The 17,385-nt window shown below is 49.7% G+C and overlaps 1 protein-coding gene across 3 annotated transcripts in view; it reads left to right on the top strand.

Moving 5' to 3' along the window:
* Positions 1-17,385, top strand: part of YJEFN3 (YjeF N-terminal domain containing 3) — a 654,481-nt gene that overhangs the window by 318,557 nt on the left and 318,539 nt on the right. For all 3 annotated transcript variants that reach the window (XR_012221368.1, XM_073551326.1, XM_073551327.1), the window contains exons 2-3: positions 3,575-3,683; positions 4,082-4,192. Coding sequence is in view for 2 of the 3 variants with exons in the window: in XM_073551326.1 (XP_073407427.1) it covers positions 3,575-3,683; positions 4,082-4,192 (220 nt within the window). In the remaining variant the exon portion in view is untranslated. The remainder of the gene's footprint in view (positions 1-3,574; positions 3,684-4,081; positions 4,193-17,385) is intronic.

Below are 17,385 nucleotides of genomic sequence, written 5' to 3' on the forward strand. Positions count from 1 at the left end.
TTCTGACACCTCCCCATCTTGTGCCTTTTACAACACACACTGTATTCATGCGTCACAGGCATTACTGCCAACTGGACATTTAGGCTGTGTGCACACGATGCAGATTTGCAGCGGATCCGCAGCGGATTTTACCGCGCAGAAACGTTGCATTTCTGCATTGTGATGTACAGTAGCCTTAAAATCAATGTAAAAAAAAAACCGCTGTGCAGACACTGCGGATTTTTCCGCGCGGTTTTCCCGCGGTACAAAATCCGCAGCATGTTACTTCTTTTGTGCGGGTTTCCATCTCCCCTGTCACCAAATCCGCAGGGGGAAAACTGCAATGGAAAACCGCACAAAAACCGCATGAAAAATGGAAGAAATCCGCAGGAAAAATGCAGGTCATTTGACCTGCGGATTTCTTCCATTCTGCGCGGAAAAATCCGCAGGGCTAAAAAGTCCGTCTGCACTCAGCCTGAAGGCCTCTGCCTTCCACTCTCTCTTGGTAACCAGAGATTTTAACGACGGTTAAGGATGTTTGTTGTGAGCTACTCAGTCCTTCCTTGGCAGTGTGCCTTCCACCACTTTCTGGCTGTGCTAGTTGCCAGCCCAGCAGAGAGGAGTTGCTCCTCCACCAATTTGCATTCTCTTGACATTACAATTTAATGAGAGGAGGCAGCAATTTTCTCTCCCTCCATCCCTCTGCTGAACAGACCTAGCGTTCATGCCTTCCCCACTTCTCCCCTGGACAGACATTAATTTTAGTGTAAAATCTGGTGCTGCGGTGATGGATTGTGAAAAACTAATAGATTGAAATTTTATTGTTCAAAGTTGATACCGCCACTGCTATGCACCACCCTAATCTCTACACTGTGTTCCAAATTATTATGCAAAAAATATTTCCTCATATTTTCTCTAAATTACCTATATGAATTGCAGTCATAGTTATTTTCCAGTCATCTAATATTCTAGTATAATTGCAATGTTTTTGAACAAACTGCCTATGAAAACAGTATATTTTTAAAAATAAGAAACACTCAAAATGCATGTTCCAAATTATTATGCACAGCAGAGTTTTCAACCTTTTTATTTTTATTTTGAACAAAAAAATGGTCAATTGTGAAATTATAAGCATTATTAGCTTATTACAAAATGAAATCAAACAGTTTTCAAGTCAAAACTTTATTCTAGGTGATGTTACATTTGCACATAGGACCCCTTGTTCGAAAGAAGCTTCTGAACTCTCTCATCCATTGAATTTGTCAGTTTTTGGATGGTTTGTGCTTCAATTGTTTTGCATGTGGACAGAATACCCTCCCAGAGCTGTTGCTTAGATGTGAACTGCCTCCCGCCATCATAGACACTCCTTTTGATGATGCTCCAGAGGTTCTCAATGGGGTTGAGGTCAGGGGAAGATGGTGGCCACACCATAAGTTTGTCCTCTTTTATGCCCATAGCAGCCAGAGATGCAGATGTGCTATTTGCAGCATGAGACGGTGCATTATCATGCATGAAAATGATCTTGCTGCGGAAAGCACGGTTCTTCCTCTTGAACCATGGCAGGAAGTGCTGTTTTAGAAACTCCACATAGATTATGGAGTTCATCTTTAACCCTTCAGGGATCCTAAAGGGGCCGACAATCTCTCTCCCCATGATTGTAGCCCAAAACAATACTCCACCTCCTCCTTGTTGGCGCCTTAGCCGTGTTTTCATGGGGTGTCTATCAACCAGCCATCCTCCACTCCATCCATCTGGACCATCAAGCGTTGCACGGCACTCATCGGTGAACAAAACCGTTTGGAAGTCAGTCTTCATGTATTGTTTGGCCCACTGGAGCCGTTTCTGCTTGTGTGTAGTGGATAGAGGTGGTCGACAGGATGGCTTACGCACAGCTGCAAACCTCTGAGGGACCCTGCATCTTGTTGTTCGGGGGACGTTGGAGGCACCAGCAGCTTCAAAAACTTGTCTGCTGCTATGACAAGGCATCTTTGCAGCTGCTCTTTTAACCTGACGCAATTGCCTGTTGGAAAGAGTCCTCAATATTTCCTTATCAGCACGCACACGTATGTGCTGGGAATCAGCTACATACTTCTTGATTGTGCGATGATCACGATGAAGTGTCTTGGCAATGTTGATTGTAGTCATGCCTTGACCTAAATACTCCACAATTTGTTGCTTCTCAGCAGCCGACACATCCTTTTTCTTTCCCATTTTGGCAAAAAATGTAGGCTGCTTAATAATGTGGAACAGCCTTCTTAAGTAGTCTTGCCTTTATTTGGACACACCTGCCAAACTAATTTGCACAGGTATCTGCAATTGCTTTCAGTGATATAAAGAGCCCTGACACACATCACCATAAATGAGTTTAAATGACAAACAAAAAAATTCTAACCTTATCACTCCTAAACTCTTTTTGCATAATAATTTGGAACACAGTTTAGATTACAAGCGCCTTGTTATAAATATGGCCCTGAGTGGGGGTTTAGCGCTTAGGCCTGTTTCACACTTCAGTTTTTTTGTGTCAGTTAAAATCGGAAAGCGGATCCGTTGCTAACTGATGTGAATGGATGCCACCGGACCGTCGCAGCCCGGGGAGGAGAGAGAGAGAGATTTTTTTTTCCAGCCGCCAGAACAAACTTTAGGGTTAAATTTCCGGCTGAGTGAAGTCTTTCGGGCATGCGCAGTGTGAAGTGCGGATCCTGCCGCCCGAAAAAAAGTTACATGTTCCGTTTGGGCATGTCGGTGGATGGCAAAATTTTGGCAGATCCGCAAAAAAACAGATCCAACGGATGGCCATCCGTCAAGATCCGCCGGTAATGCAAGTCAATGGGGAAAAAAACGGATCCGCCAAACAAAATGACGGATCCGTTTTTTTTGCAAAACGGCGGATCTTGACTGATGGACAAAAACTGATGTGTGAAACAGGCCTTAGCCTTCTCACCATTTGGTAGCATGAATTGGCCACAGAACTCATGTGAACACCGCATCCCCTTCATTACTCACACTCTTTCAGGCAGTACATCTTCCTACTTTTAGTGGCGGCTGTACCTGGTATTGCAGCTCAGGACAGGCAATCATTTTCAAAGAAACCAGAAAGCACTTTTATTTCTTACATATAAACAAAACTGTAAATCTAGCAATGTAAGTTAATGTACAAAACTGAAGGACTTTTCGGGCTTAGCACAAATTTATGCCCACTGTCAGGATTCCCCTCTGATGCCACCTTGAGCATAATGCACATGGTCAGGATTCAGTAATTTACCGTCACTGAAGAAATGTATATTCAAGGTGAAAAATCCGTTAAAGCTCTACTATTTCTAGCTATCTATATATAATTTCAAGGATTCCTTTGTTTATAGAAGCAGGCTGTAAAGGATACTTTACCTCTTCCTTCCTTTTCTCAAATTGGTTCCCATTGCTTTGTTTCTATAGATATTTGTGTATAAAATTAGAGATTTTGTGGGCTAGCCTATGAACAACTGGAAAGAAAATGTAAAGTTTTATTAACTGATCTACTGTACTTTTGGGTGTCGTTGTAATGACTGAAGCAAAAATAGCTCCTGCATTTCGAATATTAATATGTCTTCTCTCTCAGTAAACAGGAAGCTGAAGCCTTAGAAAGAGAATTGCTGGAAGATTACCGCTTTGGGAAGCAACAACTTATTGAGATCCTAGGCCACAGCTGTGCAATGGCGGTAACCAAGGTCTGTATCGCAGAGAAATTTAATCCGATCACTAGTTACTGTCCTGTACAATATGTACAGAATGTTAGAGCAGCAAGGGGGACGCAATGAAATAATTTTGTAACAAACGTATGGAAACCTAAGCTACTATTTCAATTGCCAAAAGAGAAATATAATATTATATGGTGATCTTCCAATGATTACAGCTATGCATGCAATATTTGTGGTGGTCAGATGACTGACTGATATCAGTTTGCGGTAATTTTCAACCCTGTAACTTGGATCTCTCTTGAGAATTTAAATATAATTTTTAACGAAAAATGCCGCAAAACCAGAGAAGTTCATACAATATATCAATATTTGGAAGTATATATGAAGTGTAGAAAGTATAACCTAAAAGATTTACTTTTATTTGACAGGTGTATCCATTGAAAGCACTTCCCAAAAAACAACCAACAGTTTTGATCATTTGTGGCCCCGAGCAGAATGGCGCTATTGGCTTGGTTTGTGCTCGAAATCTCCGTGCATTTGTAAGTATCCATCCAAATAAGTAAATGCATATTATTAACTTTTAACCACCCATAAAAAGGAAAGGGAAATTTTTATCAACCAATTTCTTTTTCACTTACATTTACACACAGCTATATTCTTCCACTGATCCATCATGTAATGTCTATAGGAAGGAGGTGGCTCATATTCAGCCACATCCAAAGTTGTGATTAATGCATGGAATGCGTCCACTCATAGAGTTAACATAGAATAACCTTGACCCTACATGATTATATAGTATATTCATAACTGTTGTACATTATTCATCTTTTGTAGAACTAATGGTGCGTAACATAATTTTCATGAAATTATTTGTGATAATTTTATAAATGGATAGATATTCTGAGAAGAGGTCAGACTACATATTTCACAGAGGAGTACTCCTCTTAGCATTTTAGAGGAGTATTTTTTAACCGAGATGGTGAGTGTAATCTCCAGTTACTCAACTTGCAATACATATCCATAACGACATGTTAAGAGCCCTCTATTTATGCAGGAAAACATTGCCATGTCCTATCATTAGTGTTGAGTGATACCGTTCGATACCCAAAAATATCGTATCGGATGGTATCGCCCGATACGAAAAAAATATCGGGTATCGCCGATTCCGATACCGGAAGTCCCATTCAAGTCAATGGGATTTCCGGTATCGGAATTAAAAAAAGCCCTTTATTTCCTTGTTGGCTAATTCTACATAATTGAAAACAAATAAGAATCATGTAGAATGTATTGTGGGAGGTGGAGGAGACATTAAAAGCATAGTGGTTTATTCAAATCACATGGCATAGCATTAATTCCAATTTTTTTTTTCAATACGTTCGGAGTTAAAAAGATATTGACTATGTTAACCTTTTTTATATTTTGTCAGATATGTACTGTATGTTTCACAACTTCCATGCTCTTCACCTTCTTTTGTACTTCTCCCACACTTTCTCCTTCATGATCCGCAGCAGTAGCATTTTTTCATCAACTTTTTCTTCACCTTATTCATCTTCTTCTTCTTCTTCATCTTCTCCCCATTAATTTTTTTTTCCATTCTTCATATTCTTCTTATTCAGCTATTATTAATTTTAATATGCTATTTCTTCATCTTCTTCCTATTCTTCTTTGTCTTCATTTTCTTATGGTGACAGGCATTCCTGTAGTACTTATCCATAAAATTATAAGATTACACCTTACGTTCTGCCTGTCACAAAAGATTTACAACAGGATTTGTCCGTGTTCAGTTTGGTCTGCAGCAGCAGGCATTTTCCAGGGGCACCACGAGGAGGAATGGACTCACCCCCATTTACTGCTTAGTCTTCTTCTGCTTATAATTTTGATTTCTTCTATGCTGATTTTTAGTCTTATGCTTAATCTTCTTCTGCTTTCTGTTCTTCTGCTTTTGCTTCTTCTGCTTCTTGTTCTTCTGTCTTTTGTTCTGTATCTTGGTGGTTGTCTTCATGTTCTTTGTCCTCTTGGTCTTATTATTTAGGGTCATATTTCTGGTCTTCTTTGGTGTGGTCTTCAGGGTCGTCATCATCAGGGTCGTCGTCATGGAGATCAATAAGGATTACCAAAGACAATTTCAAAAAGCTTGATCTTGGAAATGTAGCAGAAGGTACAAGAAGGCTGAGAAACTGGCGAGAACCAGCAGACAGTGCTGGCACCCGGATGGGTAGCAGAAGGAACAAGAGCCAATGGCACTACCGAGGACCAACTGACGGTGCTGGACCACGGTTACTAAGCAGAAGGTACCTGTGCTAAAAAGCACTACCAAGGACCAGCTGACGGTGCTGGACCTCGGATACCGAGATGGAGGCACCTAGGCCAAAGGCTGTGGCGAGAACCAGCAGACAGTGCTGGCACCCGGATGGGTAGCAGAAGGAACAAGAGCCAATGGCACTACCGAGGACCAACTGACGGTGCTGGACCACGGTTACTAAGCAGAAGGTACCTGTGCTAAAAAGCACTACCAAGGACCAGCTGACGGTGCTGGACCTCGGATACCGAGATGGAGGCAAGGCTGTGGCGAGAACCAGCAGAAAGTGCTGGCACCCGGATGGGTAGCAGAAGGAACAAGAGCCAATGGCACTACCGAGGACCAACTGACGGTGCTGGACCACGGTTACTAAGCAGAAGGTACCTGTGCTAAAAAGCACTACCAAGGACCAGCTGACGGTGCTGGACCTCGGATACCGAGATGGAGGCACCTAGGCCAAAGGCTGTGGCGAGAACCAGCAGACAGTGCTGGCAACCGGATGGGTAGCAGAAGGAACAAGAGCCAATGGCACTACCGAGGACCAACTGACGGTGCTGGACCACGGTTACTAAGCAGAAGGTACCTGTGCTAAAAAGCACTACCAAGGACCAGCTGACGGTGCTGGACCTCGAATACCGAGATGGAGGCACCTAGGCCAAAGGCTGTGGCGAGAACCAGCAGACAGTGCTGGCACCCGGATGGGTAGCAGAAGGAACAAGAGCCAATGGCACTACCGAGGACCAACTGACGGTGCTGGACCACGGTTACTAAGCAGAAGGTACCTGTGCTAAAAAGCACTACCAAGGACCAGCTGACGGTGCTGGACCTCGGATACCGAGATGGAGGCACCTAGGCCAAAGGCTGTGGCGAGAACCAGCAGACAGTGCTGGCACCCAGATGGGTAGCAGAAGGAACAAGAGCCAATGGCACTACCGAGGACCAACTTACGGTGGTGGACCACGGTTACTAAGCAGAAGGTACCTGTGCTAAAAAGCACTACCAAGGACCAGCTGACGGTGCTGGACCTCGGATACCGAGATGGAGGCACCTAGGCCAAAGGCTGTGGCGAGAACCAGCAGACAGTGCTGGCACCCGGATGGGTAGCAGAAGGAACAAGAGCCAATGGCACTACCGAGGACCAACTGACGGTGCTTGACCACGGTTACTAAGCAGAAGGTACCTGTGCTAAAAAGCACTACCAAGGACCAGCTGACGGTGCTGGACCTCAGATACCGAGATGGAGGCACCTAGGCCAAAGGCTGTGGCGAGAACCAGCAGACAGTGCTGGCACCCGGATGGGTAGCAGAAGGAACAAGAGCCAATGGCACTACCGAGGACCAACTGACGGTGCTGGACCACGGTTACTAAGCAGAAGGTACCTGTGCTAAAAAGCACTACCAAGGACCAGCTGACGGTGCTGGACCTCGGATACCGAGATGGAGGCACCTAGGCCAAAGGCTGTGGCGAGAACCAGCAGACAGTGCTGGCACCCGGATGGGTAGCAGAAGGAACAAGAGCCAATGGCACTACCGAGGACCAACTGACGGTGCTGGACCACGGTTACTAAGCAGAAGGTACCTGTGCTAAAAAGCACTACCAAGGACCAGCTGACGGTGCTGGACCTCGGATACCGAGATGGAGGCAAGGCTGTGGCGAGAACCAGCAGACAGTGCTGGCACCCGGATGGGTAGCAGAAGGAACAAGAGCCAATGGCACTACCGAGGACCAACTGACGGTGCTGGACCACGGTTATTAAGCAGAAGGTACCTGTGCTAAAAAGCACTACCAAGGACCAGCTGACGGTGCTGGACCTCGGATACCGAGATGGAGGCACCTAGGCCAAAGGCTGTGGCGAGAACCAGCAGACAGTGCTGGCAACCGGATGGGTAGCAGAAGGAACAAGAGCCAATGGCACTACCGAGGACCAACTTACGGTGCTGGACCACGGTTACTAAGCAGAAGGTACCTGTGCTAAAAAGCACTACCAAGGACCAGCTGACGGTGCTGGACCTCGAATACCGAGATGGAGGCACCTAGGCCAAAGGCTGTGGCGAGAACCAGCAGACAGTGCTGGCACCCGGATGGGTAGCAGAAGGAACAAGAGCCAATGGCACTACCGAGGACCAACTGACGGTGCTGGACCACGGTTACTAAGCAGAAGGTACCTGTGCTAAAAAGCACTACCAAGGACCAGCTGACGGTGCTGGACCTCGGATACCGAGATGGAGGCACCTAGGCCAAAGGCTGTGGCGAGAACCAGCAGACAGTGCTGGCACCCGGATGGGTAGCAGAAGGAACAAGAGCCAATGGCACTACCGAGGACCAACTTACGGTGGTGGACCACGGTTACTAAGCAGAAGGTACCTGTGCTAAAAAGCACTACCAAGGACCAGCTGACGGTGCTGGACCTCGGATACCGAGATGGAGGCACCTAGGCCAAAGGCTGTGGCGAGAACCAGCAGACAGTGCTGGCACCCGGATGGGTAGCAGAAGGAACAAGAGCCAATGGCACTACCGAGGACCAACTGACGGTGCTTGACCACGGTTACTAAGCAGAAGGTACCTGTGCTAAAAAGCACTACCAAGGACCAGCTGACGGTGCTGGACCTCAGATACCGAGATGGAGGCACCTAGGCCAAAGGCTGTGGCGAGAACCAGCAGACAGTGCTGGCACCCGGATGGGTAGCAGAAGGAACAAGAGCCAATGGCACTACCGAGGACCAACTGACGGTGCTGGACCACGGTTACTAAGCAGAAGGTACCTGTGCTAAAAAGCACTACCAAGGACCAGCTGACGGTGCTGGACCTCGGATACCGAGATGGAGGCACCTAGGCCAAAGGCTGTGGCGAGAACCAGCAGACAGTGCTGGCACCCGGATGGGTAGCAGAAGGAACAAGAGCCAATGGCACTACCGAGGACCAACTGACGGTGCTGGACCACGGTTACTAAGCAGAAGGTACCTGTGCTAAAAAGCACTACCAAGGACCAGCTGACGGTGCTGGACCTCGGATACCGAGATGGAGGCACCTAGGCCAAAGGCTGTGGCGAGAACCAGCAGACAGTGCTGGCACCCGGATGGGTAGCAGAAGGAACAAAAGCCAATGGCACTACCGAGGACCAACTGACGGTGCTGGACCACGGTTACTAAGCAGAAGGTACCTGTGCTAAAAAGCACTACCAAGGACCAGCTGACGGTGCTGGACCTCGGATACCGAGATGGAGGCACCTAGGCCAAAGGCTGTGGCGAGAACCAGCAGACAGTGCTGGCACCCGGATGGGTAGCAGAAGGAACAAGAGCCAATGGCACTACCGAGGACCAACTGACGGTGCTGGACCACGGTTACTAAGCAGAAGGTACCTGTGCTAAAAAGCACTACCAAGGACCAGCTGACGGTGCTGGACCTCGGATACCGAGATGCAGGCACCTAGGCCAAAGGCTGTGGCGAGAACCAGCAGACAGTGCTGGCACCCGGATGGGTAGCAGAAGGAACAAGAGCCAATGGCACTACCGAGGACCAACTGACGGTGCTGGACCACGGTTACTAAGCAGAAGGTACCTGTGCTAAAAAGCACTACCAAGGACCAGCTGACGGTGCTGGACCTCGGATACCGAGATGGAGGCACCTAGGCCAAAGGCTGTGGCGAGAACCAGCAGACAGTGCTGGCACCCGGATGGGTAGCAGAAGGAACAAGAGCCAATGGCACTACCGAGGACCAACTGACGGTGCTTGACCACGGTTACTAAGCAGAAGGTACCTGTGCTAAAAAGCACTACCAAGGACCAGCTGACGGTGCTGGACATCGGATACCGAGATGGAGGCACCTAGGCCAAAGGCTGTGGCGAGAACCAGCAGACAGTGCTGGCACCCGGATGGGTAGCAGAAGGAACAAGAGCCAATGGCACTACCGAGGACCAACTGACGGTGCTGGACCACGGTTACTAAGCAGAAGGTACCTGTGCTAAAAAGCACTACCAAGGACCAGCTGACGGTGCTGGACCTCGGATACCGAGATGGAGGCACCTAGGCCAAAGGTTGTGGCGAGAACCAGCAGACAGTGCTGGCACCCGGATGGGTAGCAGAAGGAACAAGAGCCAATGGCACTACCGAGGACCAACTGACGGTGCTGGACCACGATTACTAAGCAGAAGGTACCTGTGCTAAAAAGCACTACCAAGGACCAGATGACGGTGCTGGACCTCGGATACCGAGATGGAGGCACCTAGGCCAAAGGCTGTGGCGAGAACCAGCAGACAGTGCTGGCACCCGGATGGGTAGCAGAAGGTACCCATTCAAAGCAAAGTAGCCAGGCCGCAAGCCGGCCGCAGTTACCGAAACCCACAGTCCTACAGGGGGTCCATGTCCCATTGGCACTACGGATCCAGCCTTCAGTGCCAGTTCCCGCAGCCCACATAGGAGTCACCTAAACTGCAGGCACCGTAGAGTCGGCTAACCCGGCCGCAAGATGACAGGACAACGGATTGGTGGCATAGTGACCTTGACACTACCCGGAAACAGCAGGCGTGCTGAAAACAGGCTGGGCAACAGGGAGTACCCGTGCCAAAGACACTGCCGAGAACCAGCTGACGGTGCTGGAACCCAGATGGGTAGCAAAAGCTACAAGAGCCAATGGCACTACCGAGGACCAACTGAGGGTGCTGGACCACGGTTACTAAGCAGAAGGTACCTGTGCTAAAAAGCACTACCAAGGACCAGCTGACGGTGCTGGACTTCGGATACCGAGATGGAGGCACCTAGGCCAAAGGCTCTGGCGAGAACCAGCAGGCAGTGCTGGAACCCGGGTGGGTAGCAGAAGGTACCCATTCAAAGCAAAGTAGCCAGGCCGCAAGCCGGCCGCAGTTACCGAAACCCACAGTCCTACAGGGGGTCCATGTCCCATTGGCACTACGGATCCAGCCTTCAGTGCCAGTTCCCGCAGCCCACATAGGAGTCACCTAAACTGCAGGCACCGTAGAGTCGGCTAACCCGGCCGCAAGATGACAGGACAACGGATTGGTGGCATAGTGACCTTGACACTACCCGGAAACAGCAGGCGTGCTGAAAACAGGCTGGGCAACAGGGAGTACCCGTGCCAAAGACGCTGCTGAGAACCAGCTGACGGTGCTGGAACCCAGATGGGTAGCAAAAGCTACAAGAGCCAATGGCACTACCGAGGAACAGCTGACGGTGCTGGACCACAGTTACTAGGCAGGAGGTACCTGTGCTAGAAAGCACTACCAAGGACCAGCTGACGGTGCTGGACTTCGGATACCGAGATGGAGGCACCTAGGCCAAAGGCTCTGGCGAGAACCAGCAGACAGTGCTGGAACCCGGGTGGGTAGTAGAAGGTACCCATTCAAAGCAAAGTAGTCAGGCCGCAAGCCGGCCGCAGTTACCGAAACCCACAGTCCTACAGGGGGTCCATGTCCCATTGGCACTACGGATCCAGCCTTCAGTGCCAGTTCCCGCAGCCCACATAGGAGTCACCTAAACTGCAGGCACCGTAGAGTCGGCTAACCCGGCCGCAAGACGACAGGACAACGGATTGGTGGCATAGTGACCTTGACACTACCCGGAAACAGCAGGCGTGCCGGAACCAGGCTGGGCAACAGGGAGTCCCCGTGCCAAAGACACTGCCGAGCACCAACTGGCGTTGTTGGAGCCCAGGGACAATCATGGTGTAGGCCGAGGCCTACTTGGTGGTAGTTTTAGATTGTTTGTAGGCTACAACAGACTGTCAACGTGCTCCAATTAGGCATCTGTCTCCACTCTGTTTCCAGGATTTCACGTGACCACCAACACCGCCAGTTTATGCGTACAGTAGCCGTCTGCCCAATCCACACGTGTTCCTGTGTTACTGGTGTTCTGTAATGTCAGCAGATCCCCTGATGTTTTTCTGCCAATGTCTCCTGCTCTGTCCACATTCCCACAACTTGCAGTGGGAAGGTGGACAGCGCAGGAGACAGTGTCGGACACACATTGGGGGATCAGCTCACGTTACAGAACACCAGGAACACAGGAACGAGTGTGGAATGCGTGGACGGCAACTGTGAGCAGGAACTGGCGGTGTTGGAGGTCAGGGGAAATACTAGAGACAGAGTGGAGACAGAGGCCAAATCAGAGAATGTTTAAATCTGAAGTAGTTACAATTTGGAGGCAGCAGCAATTTGCCCTCCACACAGCAGGGGATCAGCTGACGTTACCGAACCCCACTTTCACATGAACGAGTGTGTTTTTCTGTTTGGACAGCACTTCCGAGCAACAACTGACGATGTTGGAGCCCAGGGACAATCATGGTGCAGGCCGAGGCCTACTAGGAGCCAGGTGTAAAGCTGAGGTATTTTGACTTTGGAGGGAGCAGGACACTTTGCCATACACACAGCAGGGGATCAGCCGACGTTACCGACCCCCACTTTCACATGAACAAGTGTTTTTTTCTGTGTGGACAGCACTTCCGAGCAACAACTGACGATGCTGGAGCCCAGGGATAGTCATTTTGTATGCTGAGGCCTACTTGGAGGCAGTTTAAGATCAGACGTTGTTTGAATTTGGAGTCAGCAGCAGTTTGCCCTCCACACAGCAGGGGATCAGCTGACGTTACCGACCCCCACTTTCACATGAACGAGTGTGTTTTTCTGTGTGGACAGCACTTCCGAGCAACAACTGACGATGTTGGAGCCCAGGGATAGTCATTTTGTAGGCTGAGGCCTACTTGGAGGCAGTTTAAGATAAGACATTGTTTGACTTTGGAGGGAGCAGGACACTTTGCCCTCCACACAGCAGGGGATCAGCTGACGTTACTGACCCCCACTTTCACATGAACAAGTGTGTTTTTCTGTGTGGACAGCACTTCCGAGCACCAACTAGCGTTGTTGGAACCCAGGGACAATCATGGTGCAGGCCGAAGCCTACTAGGAGCCAGGTGTAAAGCTGAGGTATTTTGACTTTGGAGGGAGCAGGACACTTTGCCCTCCACACAGCAGGGGATCAGCCGACGTTACCGACCCCCACTTTCACACGAACAAGTGTTTTTTTCTGTGTGGACAGCACTTCCGAGCACCAACTAGCGTTGTTGGAACCCAGGGACAATCAGGGTGCAGGCTGAGGCCTACTAGGAGCCAGGTGTAAAGCTGAGGTATTTTGACTTTGGAGGGAGCAGGACACTTTGCCCTCCACACAGCAAGGGATCAGTAGACGTTACCGACCCCCACTTTCACATGAACAAGTGTGTTTTTCTGTGTGGACAGCACTTCCGAGCACCAACTAGCGTTGTTGGAGCCCAGGGAGAATTATGGTGTAGGCCGAGGCCTACTTGGTGGCAGTTTTAGATTGTTTGTAGGCTACAACAGACTGTCAACGTGCTCCAATTAGGCATCTGTCTCCACTCTGTTTCCAGGATTTCACGTGACCACCAACACCGCCAGTTTATGCGTACAGCAGCCGTCTGCCCAATCCACACGTGTTGCTGGGTTACTGGGGTTCTGTAATGTCAGCAGATCCCCTGATGTGTGTCTGCCACTGTCTCCTGCTCTGTCCACATTCCCACCGCTTGCAGTGGGAAGGTGGACAGCGCAGGAGACAGTGGTGGACACATATTGGGGGATCTGCTGACGTTACAGAGCCCCAGTAACACAGGAACACGTGTGGAATGCGTGGACGGCAACTGTGAGCAGGAACTGGCGGTGTTGGAGGTCAGGGGAAATACTAGAGACAGAGGCCAAATCAGAGAATGTTTAAATCTGAAGTAGTTACAATTTGGAGTCAGCAGCAGTCTGCCCTCCACACAGCAGGGGATCAGCTGACGTTACCGACCCCCACTTTCACATGAACGAGTGTGTTTTTCTGTGTGGACAGCACTTCCAAGCAGCAACTGACGATGTTGGAGCCCAGGGATAGTCATTTTGTAGGCTGAGGCCTACTTGGAGGCAGTTTAAGATAAGACGTTGTTTGACTTTGGAGGGAGCAGGACACTTTGCCCTCCACACAGCAGGGGATCAGCTGACGTTACTGACCCCCACTTTCACATGAACAAGTGTGTTTTTCTGTGTGGACAGCACTTCCGAGCACCAACTAGCGTTGTTGGAGCCCAGGGACAATCAGGGTGCAGGCCGAGGCCTACTAGGAGCCAGGTGTAAAGCTGTGGTATTTTGAATTTGGAGGCAGCAGCAGTTTGCCCTCCACACAGCAGGGGATCAGCTGACGTTACCGAACCCCACTTTCACATGAACGAGTGTGTTTTTCTGTGTGGACAGCACTTCCGAGCACCAACTAGCGTTGTTGGAACCCAGGGACAATCAGGGTGCAGGCCGAGGCCTACTAGGAGCCAGGTGTAAAGCTGAGGTATTTTGACTTTGGAGGGAGCAGGACACTTTGCCCTCCACACAGCAGGGGATCAGCCGACGTTACTGACCCCCACTTTCACATGAACGAGTGTGTTTTTCTGTGTGGACAGCACTTCCGAGCAACAACTGACGATGTTGGAGCCCAGGGATAGTCATTTTGTAGGCTGAGGCCAACTTGGAGGCAGTTTAAGATAAGACGTTGTTTGAATTTGGAGGCAGCAGCAGTTTGCCGTACACACAGCAGGGGATCAGCTGACGTTACCGAACCCCACTTACACATGAGCGAGTGTTTTGTCTGTGCGGACAGCACTTCTGAGCCCAACTGGCGGTGTCGGAGCCCAGGGAAAATCAGGTAGTAGGCCGAGGCCTACTTGGTGGCAGATTGTTTCTAGACTACTACTAAATGTGAACGTACTCCAATTAGGCCTCTGTCTTCACTCTGTTTCGAGTATTTCCTCTGGCTTCCAACCACGCCAGTTGCTGCTCTGAAATGCCGTCTGCACAACCCACACTTGTTCCTGTGTTACTGGGGTTCTGTAACACCAGCTTCTCCCTAGAGGTGAGTCAGGCAATGTCTCCTGCTCTGTCCACATTTCCACTACAAGTAGTGGGAATGTAGACAAAGCAGGAGACATTGCCGTGCTCACCTCTGGAGATGAGCAGATGTTACAGGACCCAGGTAACACAGGAACAAGTGTGGATTGTGCAGACGGCACTTGAGAGCAGAAACAGGCGGTGTTGTAGGCCGGAGGAAATACTCAAAACAGAGTGGAGACAGAGGGCAAATCAGAGAACATATTAAATCAGAGGTAGTCAGAAGTTGTAGGCAGCAGGAGAGTTTGCCGTACACACAGCAGGGGATCAGCTGACGTTACCGAACCCCACTTACACATGAGCGAGTGTTTTGTCTGTGCGCACAGCACTTCTGAGCACCAACTGGCGGTGTCGGAGCCCAGGGCAAATCAGGTAGTAGGCTGAGGCCTACTTGGAGCCAGGTGTAAATCTGAGGTTGTTTGACTGTGGAGGGAGCAGGACACTTTGCCATACACACAGCAGGGGATCAGCTGACGTTACCGAACCCCACTTACACATGAGCGAGTGTTTTGTCTGTGCGGACAGCACTTCTGAGCAACAACGGGCGTTGCTGTAGCCCAGGAAATAAAGTTCAGGTCATAGAAACATGAACACAACAGGAGACCTGGATCCTGTTGCCAGCCAATTATTTATTCTGGAAGAGGACTGGCAAATTCAGGTGAGATCCAGGCCTTGTTCATTTTCACAAAAGTAAGCCGGTCAACATTATCGGCGGATAGTCGCGTGCGACGGTCTGTTACCACACCACCTGCAGCACTAAAGACACGTTCCGATAATACACTGGCAGCAGGGCAAGCCAGCACCTCCAATGCATACTGGCTAAGCTCTGGCCATGTATCCAGCTTAGAGACCCAATACTTGAACGGGGAAGAGCCGTCTGGGAGAACACTAACAGGGCACGACAAGTAGTCTGTCACCATCTGACGGAAACGTTTCCTCCTGCTGACTGGAGCCGTCTGTGATGGTGTAGCCGTTTGTGGCGGTCCCACAAAACTTTTCCACATTTGGGCCATACTGGCCTTGCCTTGTCCTGCGGCACTGCCTCTGCTACCTCTTTGTGCAGAGCTTCCTCCACTGCCTCTACCCACATGGCTGCTTTGAAAAGCACTACCAGCAACACTTGCGGGGGGGGAATGGAGAACATGATGGCCTGCACAAGTGTTTCTTGGTACTCCCGCATTTTTCGCTCCCGGTTCAACTGTGGTATGAGGCTTTGTAAGTTGTCCCAGTAGCGAGGATCTAGGAGGGTGTACACCCAATAATCAGCCGTGTGGAGAATGTTGGCGATGCGGCGGTCATTTAACAAGCACTGCAGCATGAAATCAACCATGTGCTGCAGACTGCCAACTGGACCGGAAACGCTGTCCCCAGCTTGAGGCAGCATCTCTGCCTGCTCAGCATCACCCCACCCTCGCTGTACACACTGACTACTAGAGCCTTGTGTACCTCCCTCCTGTGGAGAGATGTGTTCCTGCTCCTCCATTGACTCCTCGTCATCCTCCTCACTAAGTGTCGCCTGCCTGGGCCTTTGTGTGGAAGCATGTTGCGCAGACTTGCCAGAAGCAGATGGCATTTCTGACTGCTCATCCTCGACCTCTTCAAAAACCTCCTCACTTAGTGCTTTTAAGGTTTTTTGAAGCAGACAGATGAGGGGGACAGTCATGCTGATTAGTGCATCATCTGCACTGGCCATCCGCGTGGAGTCATCGAAGGCATGCAAAACTTGGCAGATGTCCCTCATAGTGGCCCACTCAGTGGTGGTGAAGTGTGTCCGGCGCACAGTGCGACTTGTTTGCGCCTGATGCAGCTGGTACTCCATTACTGCTGCCTGCTGCTCACACAACCGCTCCAACATATGTAATGTTGAATTCCACCTGGTGGGGAGGTCACATATGATGTGATGTTCTGGCAGGCGGAATCGTCGTTGCAGAGATGCAATGCGCGATCTTGCCATGCTGGAACGCCGCAAGTGAGCACACTCTAGGCGAACCTTGTGCAGCAGTGCATCAAGATCCAGATAGTCCCTCAGAAAGCTCTGCACGACCAAATTGAGCACGTGTGCCAGACATGGTATGTGAGTGAGGTTGCCTAGGCCCAGAGCTGCCACTAGATTTCGGCCATTGTCACTCACTACCAAACCTGGCTGGAGATTCGCTGGCACAAACCACACATCGCTCTCCTGCTTGATGGCATTCCAGAGCTCCTGTGCTGTGTGGCTCCGATTCCCCAAAGAAATTAATTTAAGGATGGCCTGTTGACGTTTGGCCACACCTGTGCTCATATCTGGCCTAACAGGCTCACGCAGTGCTGATTCCGAGGAACTAGAGTAGGAGGAGGACTCAATATGTACAGACTGCATTCCTGCAATCCTTGGAGTTGGCAGAATACGTACAGAGCCACTCTCCAGATCTGTACCTGGCTCCACAACATTGACCCAATGGGCAGTGAGGGAAAGGTATCGTCCCTGTCCATGGCTACTGATCCACGCATCGGTGGT

The sequence above is a fragment of the Dendrobates tinctorius genome, unplaced genomic scaffold (assembly GCF_039654945.1).
Source record: "Dendrobates tinctorius isolate UK_male_01 unplaced genomic scaffold, ASM3965494v1 ptg000175l, whole genome shotgun sequence".
NCBI lineage: Eukaryota > Metazoa > Chordata > Amphibia > Anura > Dendrobatidae > Dendrobates > Dendrobates tinctorius.